The sequence below is a fragment of the Aplidium turbinatum genome, chromosome 11, assembly GCF_918807975.1.
Source record: "Aplidium turbinatum chromosome 11, kaAplTurb1.1, whole genome shotgun sequence".
Taxonomy (NCBI): domain Eukaryota; kingdom Metazoa; phylum Chordata; class Ascidiacea; order Aplousobranchia; family Polyclinidae; genus Aplidium; species Aplidium turbinatum.
Genome location: NC_137482.1, coordinates 25,921,978 through 25,945,545, shown reverse-complemented (window position 1 = coordinate 25,945,545; position 23,568 = coordinate 25,921,978). Strand labels below are relative to the sequence as shown.

The following is a 23,568-nucleotide window of genomic DNA, read 5'->3' as shown; positions in this document are numbered from 1 at the left end:
CGATCTGTGCTGTTTATGTTGAAAGTCTCAAAACATTTTTGATGATGTGCTTTTTTGATGATGTGCTTGATTGTTGGTGTTGATTCATTTTTTGTGTTAATGATTTATCATTCGGCTCGCCTTTCGATCTCTTCTCAGACTGAAGTGCGAGTGTCAGCACAACACATGTGGAGATAGTTGCGAGTACTGTTGTCCCGGATTCGTTCAGAAAGCTTGGAGGGTAGCAGTGCCGGAGTCGACCAACGAATGTGAACGTATGTGGTAGTTTTAGCAATCTTGGACCTTGGTTAGGGTGCATCAAACCCCCTCATGAAAACATTTTTTCATGGCAGTATATATATTAAAGTTTGTACTCCCTCTATAAAAATCAATTGCGTAAAATATTACCAAATTTGGAACTTTACCGGATTCACATCGAACTTGAAAAAAATAAAAAAATGGTCATTCCACATGAAAACAGCCAATATGAAAATATCTTGAATACGATACCTCTCAGGTTTTGCTTAAAAGATCTCATATTTTGCCTTAGGCTACCAATCGAAAGAATCCCAAGTTTTAGATCAATATCTTAAAGGGTTTGTTCATGGCGTCCCAACGCGTATGGTCATATGGTCGTCCAACAGGCAGTTGAACGATCATATGACCGTAAAATGCCCACATGGTCATTTTGAGTTCTAAAAAGGGCCATTTTTGCCTGATAGGATTTTCAGACCCTCATAAGATCTTTGTCAATGGCACCACAACTCTCAAACTTGATTGGGTAGAAGCAAAGTTTCCAAATATTACAAATAATCATGTTTTAGACAAATATTATGGTTGGTTGGTTAGACAAATATTATGGTTTATAATAAACTAGCACAGAAAATTTTAGTCGTCCATTAAATTTACAATAGAAGTTATGGGGCCCTGAAAATGGCAAAAATGCCATACACCACCCCCACAAGTCAACAACGAGGGTGCTACTCGAAATTCAAATAGCCGCCATGGACGTACCAGTTAAGATATTGATCTAAAACGTGGGATTCGTTTGTTTGGTAGCCTACTAAGGCATAATATGACATCTTTTAAGCAAAATCTGAGAGGTATCGTATTCGAGATTATATTTTCATATTGGCTATGTTCATGTGGAATGACCATATTTTTCGTTTTTTCCAAGTTCGATGTGGATCCAGTATAATATAGTTCATATAATTATATAAGTCTTGTAATAATTTACAATTGATGTTTTCTAGGTTGAGTACAACTTTAATATACTGCCATGAAAAAATGTTTTCATGAGAGGGTTTGATGCACCCTAACCTTGGTGCTTCCTGTTCTCATCGCTTTAAACTAATTTAGTTTGACTGATTGTTTGTAAAGCGCGATGTTGTTTAATTCGCTTGCATTATCTTGATAACGGTGCAAATGTAATGCATCACGCGTAAATAAATTGACAGAATCTGTGAAAAGGACTGAACAGCGATAAATTACTAAGTATACTAAAGGTAAGTCGTGAAATGTGTGACCGGTCCAGATAGGATAAGTCCAGAGCTTATCATGCACGCTGGTTATGTTCTAAAGTCCTGGTTATGCGATTTCCTGTCGTCCTGCCTGCGCTGCCTCAAGATTCCTAAAGTATGGAGAAGATCTCTGGTCGTCGCGATCCCTAAGCCAAACAAACCACTAGACGATGCAAAGAGCTATCGCCCCATCTCCTTGCTCTGCATCCCTTTCAAGATCCTTGAGAGACTGATCTACGCTCGTGTCGAACCAATAATTGACCCACTGCTTCCCAAAGAACAAGCTGGATTCCGACACGGGAGGTCAACTGTAGACCAAGTCACACTACTAACTCAGGATATTGAGGAGAGTTTCTCGGCAAAAAAGAAAGCGGGGGCTGTCTTTATCGACCTAACAGCAGCCTATGACACTGTTTGGCACCGTGGCCTAGTCTACAAACTACTCCGCCTACTCCCTGACAGGCACATGGTCAAAATGATCATGGAACTCATCCACAACAGGAGTTTTACCCTTACCACCGGAAGCGGAAAGCCAAGTAGACTGCGGCGACTCAAAAACGGTGTCCCACAGGGATCAGTCTTGGCTCCCCTCCTTTTCAATGTCTATATGCATGACCTACCATCAACAACATCTGACAAATATGCATATGCTGATGACTTGTCCATCTTGCACTCTGCGAAAGACTGGCAATCATTAGAAATGACGTTGAGCCAAGACATGACGACCATATCTGGATACCTTCACCAATGGAAACTGAAGCTCAGCGAAAGTAAAACTGTGACGGCAGCCTTCCATCTCAACAACAGGGAGGCAAAACGTGACCTGAAAGTGACCGTTAACGGCAAAATTTTGCCGCCCTGCCCAGAACCTACATACCTTGGGGTTACACTTGACAGGTCACACACATACCGTCACCATTTACAGTCACTACGCAAAAAGCTGACATCTCGCGTCGCCCTGCTGAGACGTGTGGCAGGCACAACTTGGGGTGCAGGTGCTGACACCTTGCGCACTGCAACCCTGGCGTTGGTCCACTCCACTGCTGAATACTGCGCCCCTGCCTGGTGCCGCAGTGCCCACACCCGTCTCATCGACAGCTCAATCAACGACGCATTGCGAACTGTAACTGGATGCCTGCGCCCAACTCCAACAGAGTATTTACCAATCCTCGCAGGCATCCAACCTGCTGAGCTTCGCCGAAAGGGAGCCCTTATACACCTGGCTCGCCGGGCGGGAGATCCTAACCACTTGCTTCATGCAAAACTCAACATCCCACCTCAGGAATCTCCCCGGCAATTAAAGTCAAGACACCCCTTTGTGCCAGCTGCTGTTGAATTACTACATCTATTCAGCGATCATGCCATCAGCGCAGCACACTTCATGGAAGACAATTGGAATGCAGCGTGGTGTGCCACCGACACGAAACTACATCGTTTTGTACCTCACCCGGTGGCGCGCCCCCCTGGTATGGACCTGCCTCGGCCGACTTGGGTCAAGCTCAACAGAATCCGAACCGGAGTCGGTCGCTTCCATTCCAACATGCACAAGTGGGGTTTGGCTCCCTCACCGGCCTGCGAATGCGGCGCGAAGGAACAAACTGCTGACCATGTCGTTCTCGAATGTCCGATCTATAAGGCACCAAATGGAACGCATGGTATAGCAACGCTGGAGGAAGCTACACTCACCTGGCTCTCCATCACCTGCCCTGAAATTTGATTTGATCTGGTCTCAAACGAAAGAAGAAGACCTGTCGCAAGGATATCTCACCACAGGGTATCTCATCCATTGAGCTTATCTTACTTTGTGCATCTATTTTTTCTTTGCCTGTGCTGAATTTCCATCACAGTGTTTTTCGTTGTGGCGCAAAAGTTATCCAATATTTGATACAAGAAAATACAAGCTACTAACAAAATAGCTAAGCTACAACTGGACATAAGATGATGTCACAATACAATGATCATGCATTGTGATCGAACAAACTTGTTTGGATGTCGTAATGAAAACTAAACGTAGGGAAGTTTGTATTGAAATAAAATTTATTATTTATATATTTTCGTTTCTAACGACACTTGCCATTACAAGCGTCAGCACTTCCAATGTACGGTATTCTATTGCGCCTACATATCGCATTGTAACTTAACTATATTATGATGAATTTAATGTAATTTATTGATTACACCTTGTTAAAACTTTGTGATGTTACAGAATCTGGGTTGGAGATGTAGATTCAACTTACAGAATTTTAGCGTTGCTGGTTAGTGTTCTTCGAAGGCTGTATAGTGCATACTGCTCAAAAAGCAGCAGCAAGAACTGGAAGTGAATTCACCGAGAGGTTTTCCATTGGAAAAGGTGTCAGAGAGGGATGCATATTGTCACCATATCTTTTCAATCTGTATACTGAACACATAATGAAAAAGTCTTTAGACAATTTTGATCGCTCTGTGAAAATTAGGGGAAAATGGTAACCACGACATAGATTTGGTTGGTGGAAGTGTAACGGAATTGCAAGAACTTTTGAATAGGATCAAGTCGAGAAGTGAAGAATACGATTTGCAATTACATCCCACAAAAACAAAAGTGATGGCCATAAGTAAAAGAGTTGAAATTAGTTCAGGCTTATACATTAGTCGAAACATTATTGAAAATATTAGTAGTGTCTGATACTTGGGCAGTGTCATTACTGACACTTAGGCTACGATGATAGCGCATCGATAGTCGGTGCGCAGGCCGCACGTCCCAACGCCTAGAGGACGAGTTAAACAACATGTAAAATAATTATCATCCAGACATCAACATAATCGCGTGTAAAACTATTAGTGACAAAAAATATATCTAGTGACTCTGCAATTGGACAATACGTGCTAAAGAATGTGCTTTGAACTTGAGGCTCGAAACGTTTTGAATTCTTGCTGAAGGTCGTTCCTCGTTCCACCTTGCAGCTTGCATTTCGGTTTATTTTATTCTGAGGGTTAGATTCGAGATCGATACCAGGTCGGGTCAAACCGTAAACTTTAAAATCGGTAGGCCACCGATTGTGTTCTTCCTTGTTTAACACAGTGAGAGTAATTCGGAATGTGATAACATCGTAATTCTGATATAAAATTAAAACTGAGCCCTGTCGCTAAAAGATCTTCGCTGTTGTACAGCGACAATAAATAAAATCATAACATTATTATTATTATTATGACGTCAGCTCATGAAGAGGTCAAACGAACATTTACAGCTTCGAGCTATGTGCAACCTTCTACTCACAATGATAGCACAGTGCACTGAAATTATAAGGCGAATTGCAATGTCAAAAGCAGCTGTGACATCACTTATAACGATGTGGAAACAGTGGCCAGTCGGTAAAAACATAAAATTAAATTTTAAAGTTAAAAAGTTCTAAAATGTGGTGCCACAGAAGACTATTACGTAGTACGGAATGGCCCGTTTCGGCTAGTCCGATTGGGCTGATCCGATTCGGCTAGTCCGATTCGGCTATTACCCTTTTCGGCTACAGCCCGATTCGGCTAGTCCGATTTGGCTGATCCGATTCGGCTAGTTCCCTATTGGGCTACAGTCTTTAGCGGTTAGTTCCCTATTCGGCATTTTTTTGAAAATCCAACGATAATCCTTCTGTAATCCAACAAAATCCAACATCGTTTCTTTTGCATTCCAACAAATTTAGCGAAAAATGTTTGAATTATTAAATTTCTTTTATAGTTGAAATTATCGAAGCTTTAGATGAGTGGGGTTTTGACCTAACCATTGAGATCTTAAAACTAAAAAGCGAATTAAATTTATTTTTGAACTATTACTGTTTGCTCAGATGAAATTGACATGTATCATGCGTCGCCGTCTGCATGCAAACTTAGAATATATTAGAATCCTCAACTATTACAAAATTCTAAATCCAACGACGCCTTCTGTTTATTTACAGTAGAGAATTTTGTATTTTGATCTCGAAGCTTTAGATGAGTGGGGTTTAGACCTAACCACTGAGATCATAAATCATATTTATGACACCGGCATAGGCGCCGACTTTTAATTTTGCACGGGGTGGCGGATAGCACAATATGGCAACCTAAAAACTTTCAAACTGCATGTTTTTGTTTTTTTACTAAGCGTGTTTCGTAGATGCAATTGTCTTTTCACACCTGATTTGTAGCTCGATTATTTACAAAGCAACTTTACAACAAATCACAGGAAGTATGTCGTGAATTTTATTGTTACGTTGTCGCTCCGACATTTAACATTTGGCAAAAGTATTTTTGCGAACGGCAGCTCTGTCAATCCAACTGTTAATCAACTGGTCAAGTTGTAACCGTTAAGCTTCAGCTTGATAAACATTTAAAATTAGGATGTGGTTCTATCGCTGTTGCGTCATGGTAGATCACAAGTAGGTTTTTATGCGCCTGAGTGCACTAAACGATCGCTCCGCCTCGCAGGTGGTGGAAGGCAACGATAAGTATATTTTCACAATGCAGACCACGTTTGGAAGCATTAATGATCTTGTTTCATTGCTTGCAAATAGATCAAACAGTTGCGACAGTTTAACGCTTTTTCGGTGGCATCTTTAAGCTGAATAAAACTGGAATGTCGGGGAAAACTTTTACTGGACGACTTTTTGTAATTTTTTCTATGATGTAACAAGCAACTCCTAACTTATGTCAGAACAATAATTCCCTCCTCAAACTTTTACAGGACAACTTTTCGTAATTTTTTCTATGATGTAACAAGCAACTCCTATGTAAAACCAATAAATTCCCGCCTCACAATTTGTCACGCATTGACACGCAATATTACATTATTACTGCATGAAGTAGATAACAAAGTAGAAATTAAAGCAAGAAGTAGATGACAGTACACTCCAATTGAAATCGGAAAATAATTCAAAATGCAAAATCTTGACTAATTGAAAAAGGTTGCTTTCATTATTGGAAATTGGCAGGGGGTGTAGCTTTCCTCGAATAGAATCATGTAAACGTGTAAATTTGCAGAACGTTAAAACTGCTACTTTACTAGGTGCACTTTTTAAATAAAACTCAAAAAGTTTTGAAAATTGCATTTTTTTTAATAAAATTTGAAAATAGATATTCATTTAGGAGGTGGAGCTATAAATCATCGAGGTAATTTTATTTCCAAGTATTTTATAGCTGGCATAATTTATAGCGATATTATGAGCAGTTTAAAATTTTTCAAAAAAGATTTTTGAGGGAGGCAATGGAAAGATCGTATTTTATTGATTAATAAATCCCATTGTAAACCTAACAATTGTAACAATGACTTATGAAAAGTAACAAATAAAACGATCGCAACAACAACAAGGAAAAAACTCGTAGCCACGTGTTGCGTAATCTTCACGTAGCTTGCTTGATGTTACGCGAGTATCATGCTTGTGACAAAAGCAATCATTTTCTTCGCAATACTGTATTGGTTCACCTCTTGCTTTACGTTGACTTGAAGCGAAAACCAATGATCAAAAAAAGATTTAAACGTCCGTTTAAATTACATTTATTTGCAGTAAGTAATGTAACCTAAACGGGGTGGCTGCCATCATGCCATAGAGGTTATGGGGTGGCGTGGCTGGCCACCCCGTAAGTCGGCGCCAGTGGATGCATTAGATATTTGCATTTTTGTAATGATTTTCAAGCGAAACAGAAGTGTTTTGTTAGTTGTTCGAGTGTGTTATTGTTCAAAATACATGTAAAAACTTACATACGAGTTATTAATTAGAGATTAGCATAAATTTGATGCTTTAAAACAAAGTCATATATTATCATATATTTCAAAAAATAAAGTCATATTGTTCAATTTTTTAGGTAAAAAAAATGGCCCTAGTAATAAGTAATAGCACAACGTCACTATCAAAGCAGTTGTAATTATTAGGGTAGGCCAGTCCGTGGTGCATTCCCAGGTCCAACGTCAATGCAGGTGAACAATGGTTGCGATTATTACAATTCAAGTACTTGACATTTCTTGGCACATTTTCTCAAATGATCAAAATATAGTCATCATAACACACATTATTACCTGATTTGTTGCCACACAAGTGTGGATGCGAGCCTTGCATTTCTCATCGCCAGTATTTCTTAAGCCCGTCTGGACTATATTGAGCTAGTTGAAACATGTAGCCATCATGTAGAAAAACCTCACCTTTGCGCTGCGTACTAATCGATTCCTCTGCCATGATCAAGTAACATCAACTGAGAGTCTAACGAAGGAACTAACCAAAGGAATTTCAGGTGATGTAACGCCGAAACCCAGGTTTACTCTAAACTGCCACTTAGGTTTTAACTTCATCTTTTATGGCAATTTTACGCTATTTGGCAACTGTCTTTTTTTCGTTGACACGTTTTGGCTGAGACTTCATCTCATTAACCCCTATTGGTAATCATGAAAACTGTTATTTTCATGTAAAACACATATTTTGAACGAACCCAGACATCAAAACTCGTCATTTTTACATTGATTCAACGTCTGCAGACGTTGAATGAATGTAAAAATGACGGATTTTGTCGTCTGGGAACGCACTCAAAGGTAAACACTGGATAAAATGCAAGAATGCAAAAGATACCATATTGTCGAATTAAAATACAAAATCCTCCAAATAAACAGAAGAACCGGACATACATTTCTCTGTTATCATTTTTAATGTAAAAATTCCTTTTGTGGTCCCTTTGTCTGGAACAAATAAAAACTGTGCTGTTGAAATTTCCGATTGTAGTTTTGGTCTCAATCTCATCAACATGATTCGGAGTAAGCTGTTTGTTACGTAATTCACAAGGCTAATTGTTCTGTGGAGTGACCATTCTGTTGCTCCGTTTTTTTTTGGTAAAGTTATGAATATAGAACGTACCATATCACTAGGGATGTAACCGGTGTCATAAATATGATTTATGATACTCCACTCATCTAAAGCTTCGAGATCAACTATTGTGGAATAAAATACAAAATTCTCTACTGCAAATAAACAGAAGGCGTCGTTGGATTTAGAATTTTGTAATAGTTGAGGATTCTAATATATTCTAAGTTTGCATGCAGACGGCGATGCATGATACACGTCAATTTTATCTGAGCAAACATTGATAGTTCAAAAATAAATTTAATTCGTTTTTTAGTTTTAAGATCTCAATGGTTAGGTCTAAACCCCACTCATCTAAAGCTTTGATGATTTCAACTATAAAAGAAGCGATATTACAACATTCTCTAAATAAACAGAAGACGTCGTTGTCCATTTTATGTGAGCAAACAGTTAAATTTAATAGTTCAAACATTTTTCGCTAAATTTCATTTCAATTTGTTTTTCTTTGTCGGAATGCAAAAGAAACGATGTTGGATTACAGAAGGATTATGTATATCGTTGGATTTTCAAAAAAATTGCCAAATAGGGAACTAGCCGAATCGGATCAGCCAAATCGGACTAGCCGAATCGGGCTGTAGCCGAAAAGGGTAATAGCCGAATCGGACTAGCCGAATCGGATCAGCCCAATCGGACTAGCCGAATAGTAGCAGACCCTACGTAGTAGGCCTACCGTGGTAGTACTACGAAGTAGTACGCACCAGCTGGATGGAAAGAAAAACAAATGAATTTGCTACCCAACAAGTAGGCGATTAATGGAATCTCATGGAGTCCACTTGGTTGGATAATTTAATGTTGACTGGGATGGTGCAAGACAAACAAACAAAGGGACGACAAAAAATGAAATATTTTGACAATATCAAGGAAATTACGGAAATAAAAAGCATGCCGGAATTAATACTAAAAACAAAAGACAGAACAGAATGAAAAAAATCACAGCTGGAAGATCATATGGAAGATCACAGCTGGAAGATCATATGGAAGATCACAGCTGGAAGATCATATGGAAGATCACAGCTCATCAAACAGGATCAATCGGTTGAAGAAGTTTGCAGGGAACGTTTAAACTAAAAAGTTTTAAAAAAGGAATTTTGATTTGATAAAAATGATAATTGTTTTGTGACGTCATCTTGCTTTCAGGTGTAGTTTAGCTTTTTTGTCCATTCGTAGCTTGCATTTCTTGTGTCAAATATTGGATAACTTTTGCGTCACAACTAATGTTTAGTGAAAAACCTTACGATAAAAATCAGCTCATGTGCTTAATGGATAAAATAGAATTCGCGCCAAATAGTCTCACGGAGAGATGTCGTTGCGACAGATCGGTCCCGGTCAGTTGTCTCACTTCAGAATGTCGTATGTCCATTCATTATGGGGTTTCGGTGCCCTGCTCCTTATAAAATTGTTTAAAACTTACATTCTCCATTCCTACTAAAGTTTTCCCCAATACCTTACTCACCGGAAAGTGTGGTTGTGTTGGTACGTGGAACTGAACGACATCAGGGAACGATTTAAAATTAATTTGTTGATTAGAATGCAACTGCCACGGGCACAGCCTCGAATGCGAGTACGATGGAGATGTTGCCTCTCGTCGCCTGTCGCTCGATGTCTATGGGAACTATGAGGGAGGAGGTGTTTGTCTGAATTGCTCTCACAACACTGCAGGCATCAACTGTGAACAGTGCGCCAGTGGATACTGGCGACCTGCATTGGTGGATCCACGTGACCCAAATGGGTGCCGAGGTACGCTGCGTGTTAATTTCTTACTAAAATTACTATTATGCTAGGTCAGCGCTCCATATTCTTTTTTCACTAGCTGCATACATAAAGACATGTGAAATTTGGCAACACACGGAGACGAAACTTGTCACCCAAATAAAAAGACATGCAAAAACATGATCGCATTTATATCATTAGCGTATTTACGCTTGTTTTATAAAAACAATCGCTTTGCATTTGGCTTAAAGTATTCCTTACAACTGTAAAAAGTCGTGTAACAAATTCCTTCATGAAGGATTGAATTTTGTTCTCAGAAAAGATAAAAATCTAAAACACATCACGCAGTCTTGGTCATAACTAACCTGCTTCCCAATTAAAACTCTTTTTAAAAAAATATGTTCATATTATCTCGCGTACAAATGTCATTGCAAATGTTATCACCAGCTTTAGTAACCAAACCCAGTGTACAATGTACAATTTGTACATGGTTCTTCGTTCAGGAACTTATCGTTCTCCAGATCAAAATTGAATCGATTACACATTTTATGTAATCGTAATAATGATTGAAATTGAGACTTTTTGTTGTTGTGTAGTTGTAATTTCAAAAACTTTCGGTCCAAGTTAAAATTACATCATCATTTTCAGCCTGTGGTAGCCCACTGCTGGGTTAAGGCCTTTCCCTTTTCTTACCTATCTAGACGATCCTGTGTTTTTTTATACCAGTTTGTTGTTCTACATTCTTTTGTCATTCTCGTTTCTCCTTTTCATTTTTTGCTTTCCTCGGAAACGTTTGTTATCTCAGGTGTCCAAGTTATTAATTTGTTAGTCCATCTGGTGTCCTGATGTCTTGCTTTATGACCTGCCCTTGACCAGTTTAGTTTTTTGATGGTTATCACAATATCCCGTCATTTTATTTGACTTCAAATCCATCCAGCAGTTTTTTTATCTCGCCATGTCAAACCCGTCATAATTCGTTCATGTGCTTTTTGCATTGGTCTTAGTTCCGGCTGGGGAGCTGATGCGAAAACCCTTCGCACAGCTACCTTGGCCCTTGTCCATTCTACCGCTGAGTACTGCGCACCAGTGTGGTGCCGCAGCTCTCACACCCGCCACATTGACACCGCCATCAATGACGCACTACGCACTGTGACTGGATGCCTGCGTCCCACTCCAACGGACTGCCTTCCCATCCTTGCAGGCATCCAACCTGCTGAGCTTCGCCGTAAAGGAGCCATGATTTCCCTTGCTCGTCGCGCACTGGACCCCGACCACCTCCTCCACAGTACATTCCAGCGCCTACCTGGAGGACAGCAGCGACTGAAATCAAGACGCCCATTTGTGCCCGCCGCACGACAGCTTCTGAACAACGTTGAAGATCTTGGAATAAGTGCGGCACACTGGACGAACTACACATGGAACATGGAGTGGCAAAACAACACCTCCCGACTCCGTGATTTCCTACCCGACGTCGATCCCCACCCTCCGGGAATGTCCCTCGCAAGACTTGCGTGGGTCCGGCTTAACCGCCTACGAACCGGCGTCGGTCGCTTTCGTTCAGACATGTGCAAATGGGGCCTGGCTCCCTCACCGGGATGCGAGTGTGGCGCCACAGACCAGACAGTAGATCATGTCGTCCATGACTGCCCAATCCATCAACCACCACATGGAGCGCTTGGACTGAAGGCCCTGGATGACGAAACTGTCGAGTGGCTGATGACATCATGCCCAAACATATAGTCCAGAAGAACAGCTCATACGACGAAGAAGATTGGTCTTAGTTTAAGAGTTAACTTTTCGTAAGGTTCCAAGTTTCCGCGCCATATACGAACAGTTGGAAGGATGCACTGGTAGTAGACTTGTTTTTTTTAGTTAAAAGGGCAATTTTGACTTAGAGATGGATAACTTCATGTTTATCAAATGAAATTCTGCTGGTCTTTGATAAGATCAAGCTGTAAAAAAATCCCCGATGAACATAAATATTGAAACCTTTAATTTTTGTAATTGAAGCTTGTAACTAAATACATTTGGAGGTACAGTAATTGGAATTTGAAAATTTCAGAACAATGTAATGTAATTAAAAATGTTGATGACCTGGAATTGAACTGGAGACTATGTATCTCAAAGTCAATATTAGAGTTAGATTGGGCTTCGAACATCTCGTGGCCGCTTGGTTTTAGCTGACAGATGCCCTGGAGGCCCTGGACTGCATGAAGGTGGTAGGCCTAATCAGACTGCATACCCACTATAATACATTATATCACAAGAATTGTATTGTGTATGAGGTCACAACCTCCCGGCTCCCATGTCAAGTTCTATCAGTATGTCTCAAGCGCTCAGAGGCCGTGCAACGTTTCACAAATATAACTTCAGCCAGTAAGGAAAGACATTTCTTTCTATCACAAATGTTCTATGCCGTCTAAAGACGAAAGCTATGTTTATTCTATCGAACAAATGTTTGACTGGTATCGGGAAGGCTAGATTCGCGGCATTAAGATAATCAAGAATACTTTGGGACACTGCACGAGTGCGGGAACTGCGACTGCACTAGCGAGATTGCAAGCTCGGCATCTAGATTATAGAAAAGCCGTGTCAGCTATTCTATATTATTCTATAGTCAGCTGTAGGCTATACGTTTTGATTTCATCGTACACGGATTCATAGGCGTCGATTTTTTCTTAGAAGAGAGGAATTCGGGTCCACGTCTTTTAGGCGCTGACAATTAGGCGCTGGTCTAATAGGCGCGCACGCTGTGGCGTCTGGATATTTAGGTGCGGAGCACTGTGGCGCCCGTTCATTTAGGTGCTATTCCTAGTAAAGTCTGTAGATTGTATCAGCTTGGCAGGTAGGGGCGTAGGGCAATGCTTTTCACACAAAATATTATATTGAACAAGAAAATATATTGTTTTGTTAATGCGTGTGCGTTGTTGGTCATGGCTTCAGTGAGTGAAGTTGCTTAAACTGGCAATGCTTTTTCACACAAAATGTTATAGTACACAGAAAAATATATGGGTGAAGCTGCTTGAACCGGAAATGCTTTTCACACAAAATGTTATATTGAACAGAAAAATATGTTATGGCTTCCGTGAGTGAAGCTGCTTAAACCGGCATTGATTTTCACATAAAATGTTATATTGAACAGAAAAATATGTTGTTTTTTTAATGCGCATGTTCAGCATTTATTTGTTGTTAGTCCAGGTTTGCGCCGGCGAAAGCTTTATCAATAAATTATTCAAGTTTCCAAACATGTATGAGTTCACTTTTAGTTAGGTCAAATAATAACTAAACATCAGTAAAAAATGTACCGTATGCTGTACTCAAGCGGGCGGTAGGCTTGAGTGAAGAGTAACTTAGTTTTCCGTCAAAACCCGGACTAGGTTTAATAACGAGCGAAGTCTCTCCATTATGCTTGCAACTTGTAGCCAAGGTGTAGCCTATATGCCCTGTAGAAATGTAGCCTATTCATGTGAACAGTAGTAGAGCGTCTTACGCGTTCTCGTCACATGGCCAATCCATCCCGAACAGAATTAATTTATATGCATCTCATGTGATCGACGTAGACGCACATTCTTGACATCAAATGAAAGCATACATCTTCAGCTATCCGAAGATGCAAAGCTTTGCAATAAAATTTAAAACATTCTATGTACAACTAGCAACTTTCCAAACGGTATTTTTTCTAATTTCTAAAAAAAATAAAAATTGGCAGAAAAGTATACTTCATTATAATTTTTACTACCCAAGCATGATACAACAGTGCCGGTCTTAGGGAATTTCGGGCCCTGTGCGGAATATGATTTGCGGGCCCCAATGACAATGATCAATTCAGTAGCGTAGCTAGGGATTTTGAAAGGGGAGGGGGTTGGTTTCACGGTCGGCGGCGAAGCCTGACGGCGTGATCGCCGAAGACGTCACCCAGCGGCGGGGGTCTGGGGCCCCCCCCCAGAAAATTTTGAAAAATTACTTTGAATTTGGGGCATTCTGAGAGCATGTTCAAAATTTGGGTATGAATATTACTGTAAAATGGTGCTGTCATGCATTCTTGGGCATTTTTCGGAAATAAAGCTATGTTGAGTCTAGATGCAACCTATTTCGTCCCCTGCAAAATTCGTACCCCGATCTCGTACCCTGAAATCGGAGTAACAATCAATTTTCGTCCCCTGAAAAATCGAGAGAAATTTGAAATGTTTGCGGCAACTCCGATCAGCAACTTCGGCTATGTTGTTTTTTTTCTCGATCTTTTCAGGGAACGAAATAGGTTGCACCCGTTGAGTCTTGCTTGTTGCTAATTCCTTTGTTGAATTCACTTGTTGAACTTTTCCATTGGAAATGACAAAATTATCGCATTTTTTGAGTAAATTGCGGGCCCCCTAATTTGCGGGCCCTGTGCGATCGCACGGTTTGCACACCCCAAAGACCGGCACTGGATACAATAATATGAAAATATATGTAGTTTAATCGAATGCCAAAACAATTCTGCACATGAGAAAAAATTTACATCGTTTCTGCGCGCAATGCTTTAGGTCTTTAGGAGGTACAGCAGAATGATTATGGAGAAATTTGGAAAATTTTAAGCAAAAAGTTTACGTAATTTAGCCTACAGTCTTTTTGATCGAGAAATTCCAAAGTAAGGGGTTGCCTAGCCAGTTTTGACTGCCAATTCCAATGAGTGAAAGAAAAAAAATCCACTGTGTCCCCATCTTTAAGAAGTCCTCATCTGATAACTGCACCGCCAAAATTTTTTTTTTTAATTAGCCAAAAAAGGACAGGCAAAGACAATGGATCTGCCATCATTTACATTATTTTTTTGCTTGAAGTAGCCTACCTTTTAACCTTGGACGTAGGGATACTTCCTTGGTCATCATGGCAAAAACCCAAGACGTGTGTATACGTCCGTGGTCGCGAAAGAGTTAACTAAAAATGAACTCAATGATATTAGGAAGCTTCAATAATAACTGTCAGCGCCTAAAAGACTTGCTCCCAGGAATTCTGGGTGGGCGAGAGTTTTCAAACAGATTTCATTGAATGCGTATGTTCGCAAATTCGCAATGGTTAGTCTTTCTCACAAAGACTGCGTTTAGCGTCGCTGCAGCAATTAAGCTTTAATAGGTTTGGTGTTTGCTTTCTTGCGCCTTGCGATCTTACTAGCGCTGCTAAACTAAACAAACTTCTTTTATGTTTTCCTTTGCGACCTAAAAAGCGCGTGACTCGTGACCTGTTATCTTTAAAGTGGCGCCTTCGGATTTGCCGCAAAATGTTCGGACAGGTGACTACAGTAACAAGTACCATCAGGGTTAAGACGCATCTACTGGAATTCGTAAAAAAGCTTCCTTTGCAACACACGACCTTGCCAAGCTGGAAGCTGATCCGGCAGCATGCTTACGTTAAATGGAGCAGGTAGAGATCCATGGCTCATGCTGTCTTCTACAACTACCCGTGCATTGCCTGAGACATTGACTTCACCACTGTCCATCCTTGAAGCACTGCTTTCTTCATCAATGTCATCTCTATGTTCATTCGTGCTGGACGTGGCTTCTTCAGCGTTATCATCTCGACGCCTTTTGGAAACTGGTTTTAAGAATGCGCGAATAGATGTTTGACTTTGTTTCATGTTTAACTTTTCAATAATGAAATGACAACATCGCGCGGTGTCCCAATTTATACCCAACCGAGAGACTACTACTCGAGAGACTTATCTACGCCCGTGTCGAACCGATAATAGACCCTCAGCTCCCTCGGGAACAAGCCGGCTTTCGCCACGGAAGATCAACCGTAGACCAGGTCACTCTGATGACCCAAGACATCGAGGACAGCTTCTCGGCAAAAAAGAAGGCTGGCGCCGTGTTTGTCGATCTCACGGCTGCCTACGACACTGTATGGCACAGCGGCCTTACCTGCAAACTACTCCGTCTCCTTCCTGACAGGCACATGGTCCATATGATTATGGAACTTGTGCAAAACCGCAGCTTTACCCTTTCCACCGGTAGTGGCCGACGAAGTAGACTACGTCGACTCAGGAACGGCGTCCCACAGGGCACTGTCCTGGCTCCCCTCCTCTTTAACACTTACATCTATGACCTGCCTGACACCATCTCCAGGAAGTATGCTTACGCAGACGACCTGGCTCTCCTACATCCAGCCGGAGATTGGCAGTCAATGGAGATGGAGAGGAACCTAAGTCAGGACATGTCAACCATATTAACATATCTCCAGATATTGAAGCTACAGCTCAGCAAGGCAAAGACAGTGTCGGCAGCCTTCCATCTAAATAACAAGGAAGCAAAACGTGAGATCAACATTACCACCGATGACGAACGCCTGCCATACTGCGCCCAACCCACCTATCTCGGCGTAACCCTGGACAGGTCACTCACGTACCGACGACACCTGGAGTCACTGCGCAAAAAACTATCTGCGCGCATTGCACTTTTGAGGCAACTGGCGGGTTCCGGCTGGGGAGCTGATGCGAAAACCCTTCGCACAGCTACCTTGGCCCTCGTCCATTCTACCGCTGAGTACTGCGCACCAGTGTGGTGCCGCAGCTCCCACACCCGTCACGTCACATTGACACCGCCATCAATGACGCACTACGCACTGTGACTGGATGCCTGCGTCCCACTCCAACGGACTGCCTTCCCATCCTTGCAGGCATCCAACCTGCTGAGCTTCGCTGTAAAGGAGCCATGATTTCCCTTGCTTGTCGCGCACTGGACCCCGACCACCTCCTCCATAGTACATTCCAGCGCCTACCTGGAGAACAGCAGCGACTGAAATCAAGACGCCCGTTTGTGCCCGCCGCACGACAGCTTCTGAACAACGTTGAAGATCTTGAAATAAGTGCGGCACACTGGACGAACTACACATGGAACATGGAGTGGCAAAACAACACTTCCCGACTCCGTGATTTCCTACCCGACGTCGATCCCCACCCTCCGGGAATGTCCCTCGCAAGACTTGCGGTGGTCCGGCTTAACCGCCTACGAACCGGCGTCGGTCGCTTTCGTTTAGACATGTGCAGATGGGGCCTGGCTCCTTCACCGGGATGCGAGTGTGGCGCCACAGACCAGACAGTAGACCATGTCGTCCATGACTGCCCAATCCATCAACCACCACATGGAACGCTTGGACTGAAGGCCCTGGATGACGAGACTGTCGAGTGGCTGATGACATCATGCCCAAACATATAGTCCAGAAGAACAGCTCATACGACGAAGAAGAAAGTATTACCTCAATAACATACGGTACTGTATATACACATGTCGGCTGCATAGGCGAGTGGAACAGCACTCGAAAGGGTACTGGTTCGACATCGCTCAAGAGCATGCGGCTATGTCTTTGGCAGAACACGTAAAGGCATGCCTCCAGGTGACTTGAACCTTCACACCTGCTTGAAATTGTTGAACTAGGTTTTATCTTGCAAATGAATTATTAGAATGTACATCATTCTCCAGAATAATCTCTATTATTATTTTCTAAATGAACAACTGCCGCCGTATGGTTTTCGAGGACTTCTGTTTCTCCAGATAATTCTGTTGTAATCATGAGGCTGTTTGACAGAACGTTAACACCGAATCTTTCGTACCCGAATTGGACCATTCCTGGATATTTTATCTTCGTTTGTTAAAAAGAAACCATCTGAAACGCACAGATGCTGTGTCAGTAGGCAATTGACATATATTTGAACTGTCGCATGATTTGTTGTGTGATACACATGCAACAAGTTAAAATCAAAATGTCATTGATGTCACATTAACCAAAGCTGTGGCGATGCAAAAAACTCCCCATAGTTTTCTAGATCAGTATCCCTAAATATAGCGCAATAGAGGATGATGTGACAAATTTGATATTTAGCAGTCTTAGTTAACGATTGGCCGTCTGACCAAGGAATTAATTAGGTGCGTTCATCATTTAGCGTTCACAAAGGAAATCGGTCTCACTTTTTTCCCAACGACCACGGGAACGACCGAGATGTCTGGAGAGCACATGGGTGCGGGATACTTGTCTGGTCACAAACCGACGAATCGAACCGGAAACCGCGCTCTTTCGTGTGACGTTGGTGAACTCGACAAGGACGGGCTTGTTTGTGCTGACGGTGATTTGTTGGAATGAGAATGATGGATGCTGTCCGGACATCTGCCTCGCATGGATGATGTTAGAACACACATCCAGCCGTTTCACCAACTGCTTCTCGCACCATCTCGCACATCACTTATTTTCGGTTGTATTTGCGGAGGCGCTTATATGACGAGGAGCGGCCGATCGCTTCATTGCAAATCGTATTCATTTTGCATTTCAGCATGATCATCGCTTGGTCGCGTTTGTTTGCCTTGCTTGTCAACATTATTTGACCCATATTGAAAAGCCACTTTAGCACGAAACATTCTTCGTAGAGCCCAATCGTCGACAATCTTTGCGCAAGAATCGTTAGAAAATTCTTCACTTTTTTGTGCAAGGGAACGAATGTTTGTAGAATCATATTATTTGGACGAGTTACGCAATATGTGTGTAGCTGTTTGCTTGGTCACTTTCTGCACTTGCACATCAACGCGTTGGGAGAGGACACTGAGTTTTTATCGAAATATTTGCTCATCGAGCATGTGATTATAAACCATTAAATTTACATTGAAAGCATTGTCTGCACCTGAGAAGGTGACTATTTATTGCTTGTATCTATTGTAACGAATTGTCTTGTTCAGCTTGCGACTGCGACAGCGCGTATACCGTTGGCTCTTGCGAGCCAAGCACCGGAAGATGCTATTGCAAAGCTCAGTACGCGGGCGACAGATGCGACCGATGCGCTCCAGGGTATTATGATTTTCCCGAGTGTCGACGTAAGTTTTGACTTTTCATGATGGAACAATAGTTGTTGTGAGTGGCGGTGGCAGCTTTCGATAAAGGTTAAATTTCAAACTCGTGTTTCTATTGTCACACAATGTGAAAGTGGATACGGCATTTCTTATGTGTTTGCAGCTTGCGACTGCTACTACAACGGCACATTAAATGACGTGTGCCTACCTGTCGATGACGCTGGGTGCCCCTGCAAGTACAACTTCGCCGGGAAGTATTGTGACGAATGCGCTGCAGGCTTTTATAAGTTTCCCGAATGTTTGGCGTGCGAGTGCAACGGCGAAGGGGTGGCTTCCGATGTGTGCGACACTTACTCGGGGGAATGTCCCTGTGCAGTTGGTTTCTCCGGGACCCAATGCACCCAGTGCGCTCCGGGGTACTTTAACTATCCTGTCTGCCAGCGCTGTCCGTGTAGTGATGTCGGAACCACAGATGAGGTGAGGAAAAGAATAATATTGTTAATATCATACTATTCAAACATCCGTGGCCTAGCAAGGTTATTTCTTAGGCCGAACGACATTAGTTCAAGATCCGGTGAAGCATGTTTTCTGCTTTTTTATCTGTAAGAAATTGATGTCAATTTCACTCCAGAAGCTTGAATGTCCTTCACGATAAGAAAATTTTGATTGACCACTGATTGCGCCTCATGTTTTGTTGATGGCCCAGTAGGCTACGTACAAAACTTTTTAACATGTCTGTACTGTTTTAGGATTCTGTTATCATAATGCAGTGATATTTCGTTCTTTTGATGCAGGTATGTGACCCCACTACAGGGGAGTGCTTCTGCGAAGACAAGTTCTCCGGCAGGAGTTGTGATGATTGTAAGCCCGGTTACTATGGTTTTCCGCAATGCCAAGGTATGGATTGGGTCATTGTTGGCAGAATATTTGAACCTATCGTTTTTGTCATATTCCAGCTTACGCCTAGAAGATCGCCTTTGGAAAAGGTGGAAATAATTTTGCTCAACCTTTAGTTTCTCAAGATTTGCTCCACATGCTCACATCACAATAACTCATAAAACAGGTACCGGTAGGCACATTACAAACGAGAAAATTTGCTACTGTTGAAATACAGCAATAGGTTAGTTGGAAGCAGGTGACAAGCTACCATTGACACATCCAGTAAGCCGTCGTTGGTTTGGGTTGACGAAACCGTCGGAAAAGCGAAGGGATTGATTTCACTTTTGTGGCGTTACGCGTATGCTATTTATACTCCCTGGCTTACGCCGGGTGGTTTTAGGTGAAGTGGATGGGAAGGCAAGGAATCCAGTGTTTGAGTTCATCTTTACGAGTATTATTCCGTGTCCTGGCACATAGCTACATATTCTTGAGTGGTGTACATGGCTCTTGGCATTCGGCTATGCCGACACGCTATTGTTAAATACGCTACTGCTTATGCTGTAACAAAAGGTCTCGACTGAAAGTCAATAACTCAGATGATTGACGTATTTTTAGAGTGCCAGTGCACGAGCCCGGGCAGTGGCAACAACGAGTGCGATTCTAGAAGTGGCCGATGTGATTGTCTCTCAAATTACCAAGGCGAGCATTGTGATGAGTGTGCCCCAGAGTATTACGGGTAAGTTCTTTTTTACACTAAACTTACTTTGTCAGTTACTCACGATACAGCAAATGAAAGATTCATATTAATCATTCACAGAATGAGTTTATTAATAAAATATTTCTGACAACGCGAAACACTGGTCTTTGATTATTGCCTTTTATAGATATCCTAACTGCCTATCCTGTGCTTGCAATGTGCGCGGGTCACTGAGGACCACCTGCCACCAGGCAACCGGACAGTGCCTTTGCCGAGACAACGTTGGTGGGAGAACTTGTGACCAGTGTAATGCTGACTACTTCAACTTTCCACGCTGTGAAGAGTGTAGCTGTGATCCTCGTGGCATTGTGTCGGTGGTACCAGGAGTGTGCCTGGCCTTTACTACAGTAAGCTTTCGGATGGTCATTTTATTTTTTGTTTGGATGCGAAACGTACACAAAAAAAACGTACAGTGTGCATCCAATGAGAGAGTGCGAAAGACCGTAGCCCTGAAGGCGTAGGAGGTCGGTGAGTCTGCACTCGGATCACTGACAATCAACGTTTGTCTCCTTAGTGTTTGCGCCTCGCCACGCACTACTCTTTAGAATGGAGACTAAATACAACTAAGAACCAAACACCATTCTTTCATCCCGACACCGCTAGAGTGCCCCTATCGAGATGGACATGGGTTCGTCTAAAACGTCTTTGCACAGACTTCAGACTTTTCACTCAACCATGCACCAATGGGTGATAGCAACTTTTTACTCATGTGAATGTGGTGCCGAGGACATCATCAATGACTATCAAAAAAAAAAAAAATGACTATCATCGTCAACCCGTCGAAAGGAGTGGAAGGTCTGCGCCATGGATGATGAAACCAAAGACTGAATGATCTCTAGTAGCCTTCCAGTGTAGTCCAGGAACATCGTGAATGTGGTGTGGTAAAAGGATAACCCTCGGCCCCAAACTCAAACAAAGAAGTGGCCTTCAACGTTTTTTGCCCGGTTTAAAAAATAACAACAGAACAAATCTTGTTTCAGGGTCAGTGTGAGTGCAGGGACAATGTGGTCGGGAGTAACTGCGACATGTGTGCACCGCTCCATTATGACATCAACCAGGGATGTATCAGCTGCAATTGCTTCATACAAGGGACGCTGGATGGGGTTGGCGAATGTGATGGAGAGGTAAACAAACCCGGTTTGCGATGCTGCATCCACGACAACTGGATAGTGCTGAAAGTCGAGTGCTTGCGAACACAAATTGACTCCAATGCTGAACTTTGTTTGTTGGTTTCAAACAGTTTTTAAAAAATAACTTGTCTCTAGTAATAAAGTCGTTCGAGCGTGTGTCTTTCGCCGGCCTCATTCAGGTAAATCCAACTTAACTTTCAGGATGGTTCATGTTGGTGCAAACCTTATACCTGCTCCCAGCGTTGTTCTCAGTGCGAGGATGGCTTCTTCGCTCTACAGGAACTCAACTATCTCGGCTGCACGTCATGTCGGTGTGACGTTGGCGGTTCGATGACGTTACAGTGCGACAAGAACACTGGCCAGTGCATGTGTAAGAGCGGCGTTGGGGGACGCCGGTGTGACAGGTAATGGTATTTTTGCAGCTTCATTTTCTTCATTGGCTCCCACCATTTGATAAAAAAATGTCACCGCGAGAAAGGCTTTGAATTCAATGCAAATTATCCGACTCCAATTTCAGTTTTTGATACATCTACTCGCATCTCTAAAAAGAATTTTTTATATTGCATTTAAAAAAGCAGCAATTAGCAGAAGATAATATAGTTAATGACATAAGTTCAATCATTCAATTCTTTAGAGCGATATGTGCGGGATAATAGATGATGACTTGAATACTGGTACCTACTATGTTTTTATAAACTGCTTAGGAAAATATCGTTAGTTTCTTGTGTTTTTTCTAAAATTTCGTAAGCTAGTTTCAATGCAGATATCTTCTGGATCAAAACTGACGATGCACTAGCAAGTGCGAAATATATTTTCTGTTACATCTACTGACAAGTGACAACTGATCCCTGTTGCCTTAGCAATTGAGGTATTAGCTTTCTAGATATGGACCAGGGATCGTTTCAGAACAAGACTAGGTCAGAAAGCGAGGCAGACTCCGACTCAGCTCAGAGCAGCCTAGAGCAGTTAGTTACACATAGCTTCTGGCAACATGAGTATGACGTCGTTACATGTCTTTGTGATGTCATTGTGGGTGTCAGTTTTGTCTTCTGGAGTGGAATCTGTTCAAGACCTATCTACCGTTATGAAAACGGACTGCTTTTAATTTTTCTTTTATTTAAAAATATTCCTTTCGAGTGTCGTGGAGGCGCTTTTAACCTTCAACGCCGCAACGGGCGCCCACCGAAACCATAAATACGAAGATTGGCTTCTTTTTTTTAATCACTGGTTATAAGCTTACATTCGACAAAAGTAAAGAATGATAATTGTTGTTTTGTTTTAATGTTTTGTTTCTGGTGTTAAGGGAAACATAAGAAACTGCTTGACCAGGGCCGTTGAGAGGATAATCTAGGCCCGGTACCAATGAGTTTCTCTGGTCCCAAATAAAGACGCTTCTAAGAAAAAGGCACCATATTGTATGTCCTATGTGACGGTTGCTTCTCGTTCCCGGCCCCTTGGAAAGGTTGCGAGCCCCTAAATCTTCCTGTGTCCAAAAGTATCTCCTTCCTCCGTTAACGCAGATGCACGACCTAATGCCGAGGCCCGAATGACGCGAGCACGAATGACGCGATCTCTATGCAGCAAAATACGAATGACGGGAGACTTTAAAAATTTGAAATACTTTTGACACTCAATACGATGTGTTTCTTGAACTTCACAAAATAAAGAAGATGCTGCGAATACATTTTGTTGAAAACTACTATTCTAAACAAGCAGATGCCGTCGCTGGTTTTCGATAGTCTCCATACAGACAATTATATTTTAATCATGAAACGCTGTTTGGCAGCGCGTCCGAACCGATTCCATCGTCTCCAAAAAATATCACTCTACAAATCGGGATATCTCCGGCACGATTGCCCCCGAATCGACCACTCCGATGGTTTTTATTAGAGTTTTAAAAGATACGCAAGAAATCATGGGTTGGCCTAAGACTTTATG

At 42.1% G+C, this 23,568-nt stretch overlaps 1 protein-coding gene across 1 annotated transcript in view; it reads left to right on the top strand.

Moving 5' to 3' along the window:
• LOC145780005 (laminin subunit alpha-5-like) overlaps positions 1-23,568 on the top strand; it is a 156,137-nt gene that overhangs the window by 7,520 nt on the left and 125,049 nt on the right. Inside the window, exons 6-14 of the mRNA XM_082591702.1 lie at positions 139-254; positions 9,875-10,084; positions 18,754-18,888; positions 19,028-19,341; positions 19,659-19,761; positions 20,359-20,479; positions 20,628-20,847; positions 21,481-21,624; positions 21,832-22,034. Coding sequence (XP_082447828.1) covers positions 139-254; positions 9,875-10,084; positions 18,754-18,888; positions 19,028-19,341; positions 19,659-19,761; positions 20,359-20,479; positions 20,628-20,847; positions 21,481-21,624; positions 21,832-22,034 — 1,566 coding nt within the window. The remainder of the gene's footprint in view (positions 1-138; positions 255-9,874; positions 10,085-18,753; positions 18,889-19,027; positions 19,342-19,658; positions 19,762-20,358; positions 20,480-20,627; positions 20,848-21,480; positions 21,625-21,831; positions 22,035-23,568) is intronic.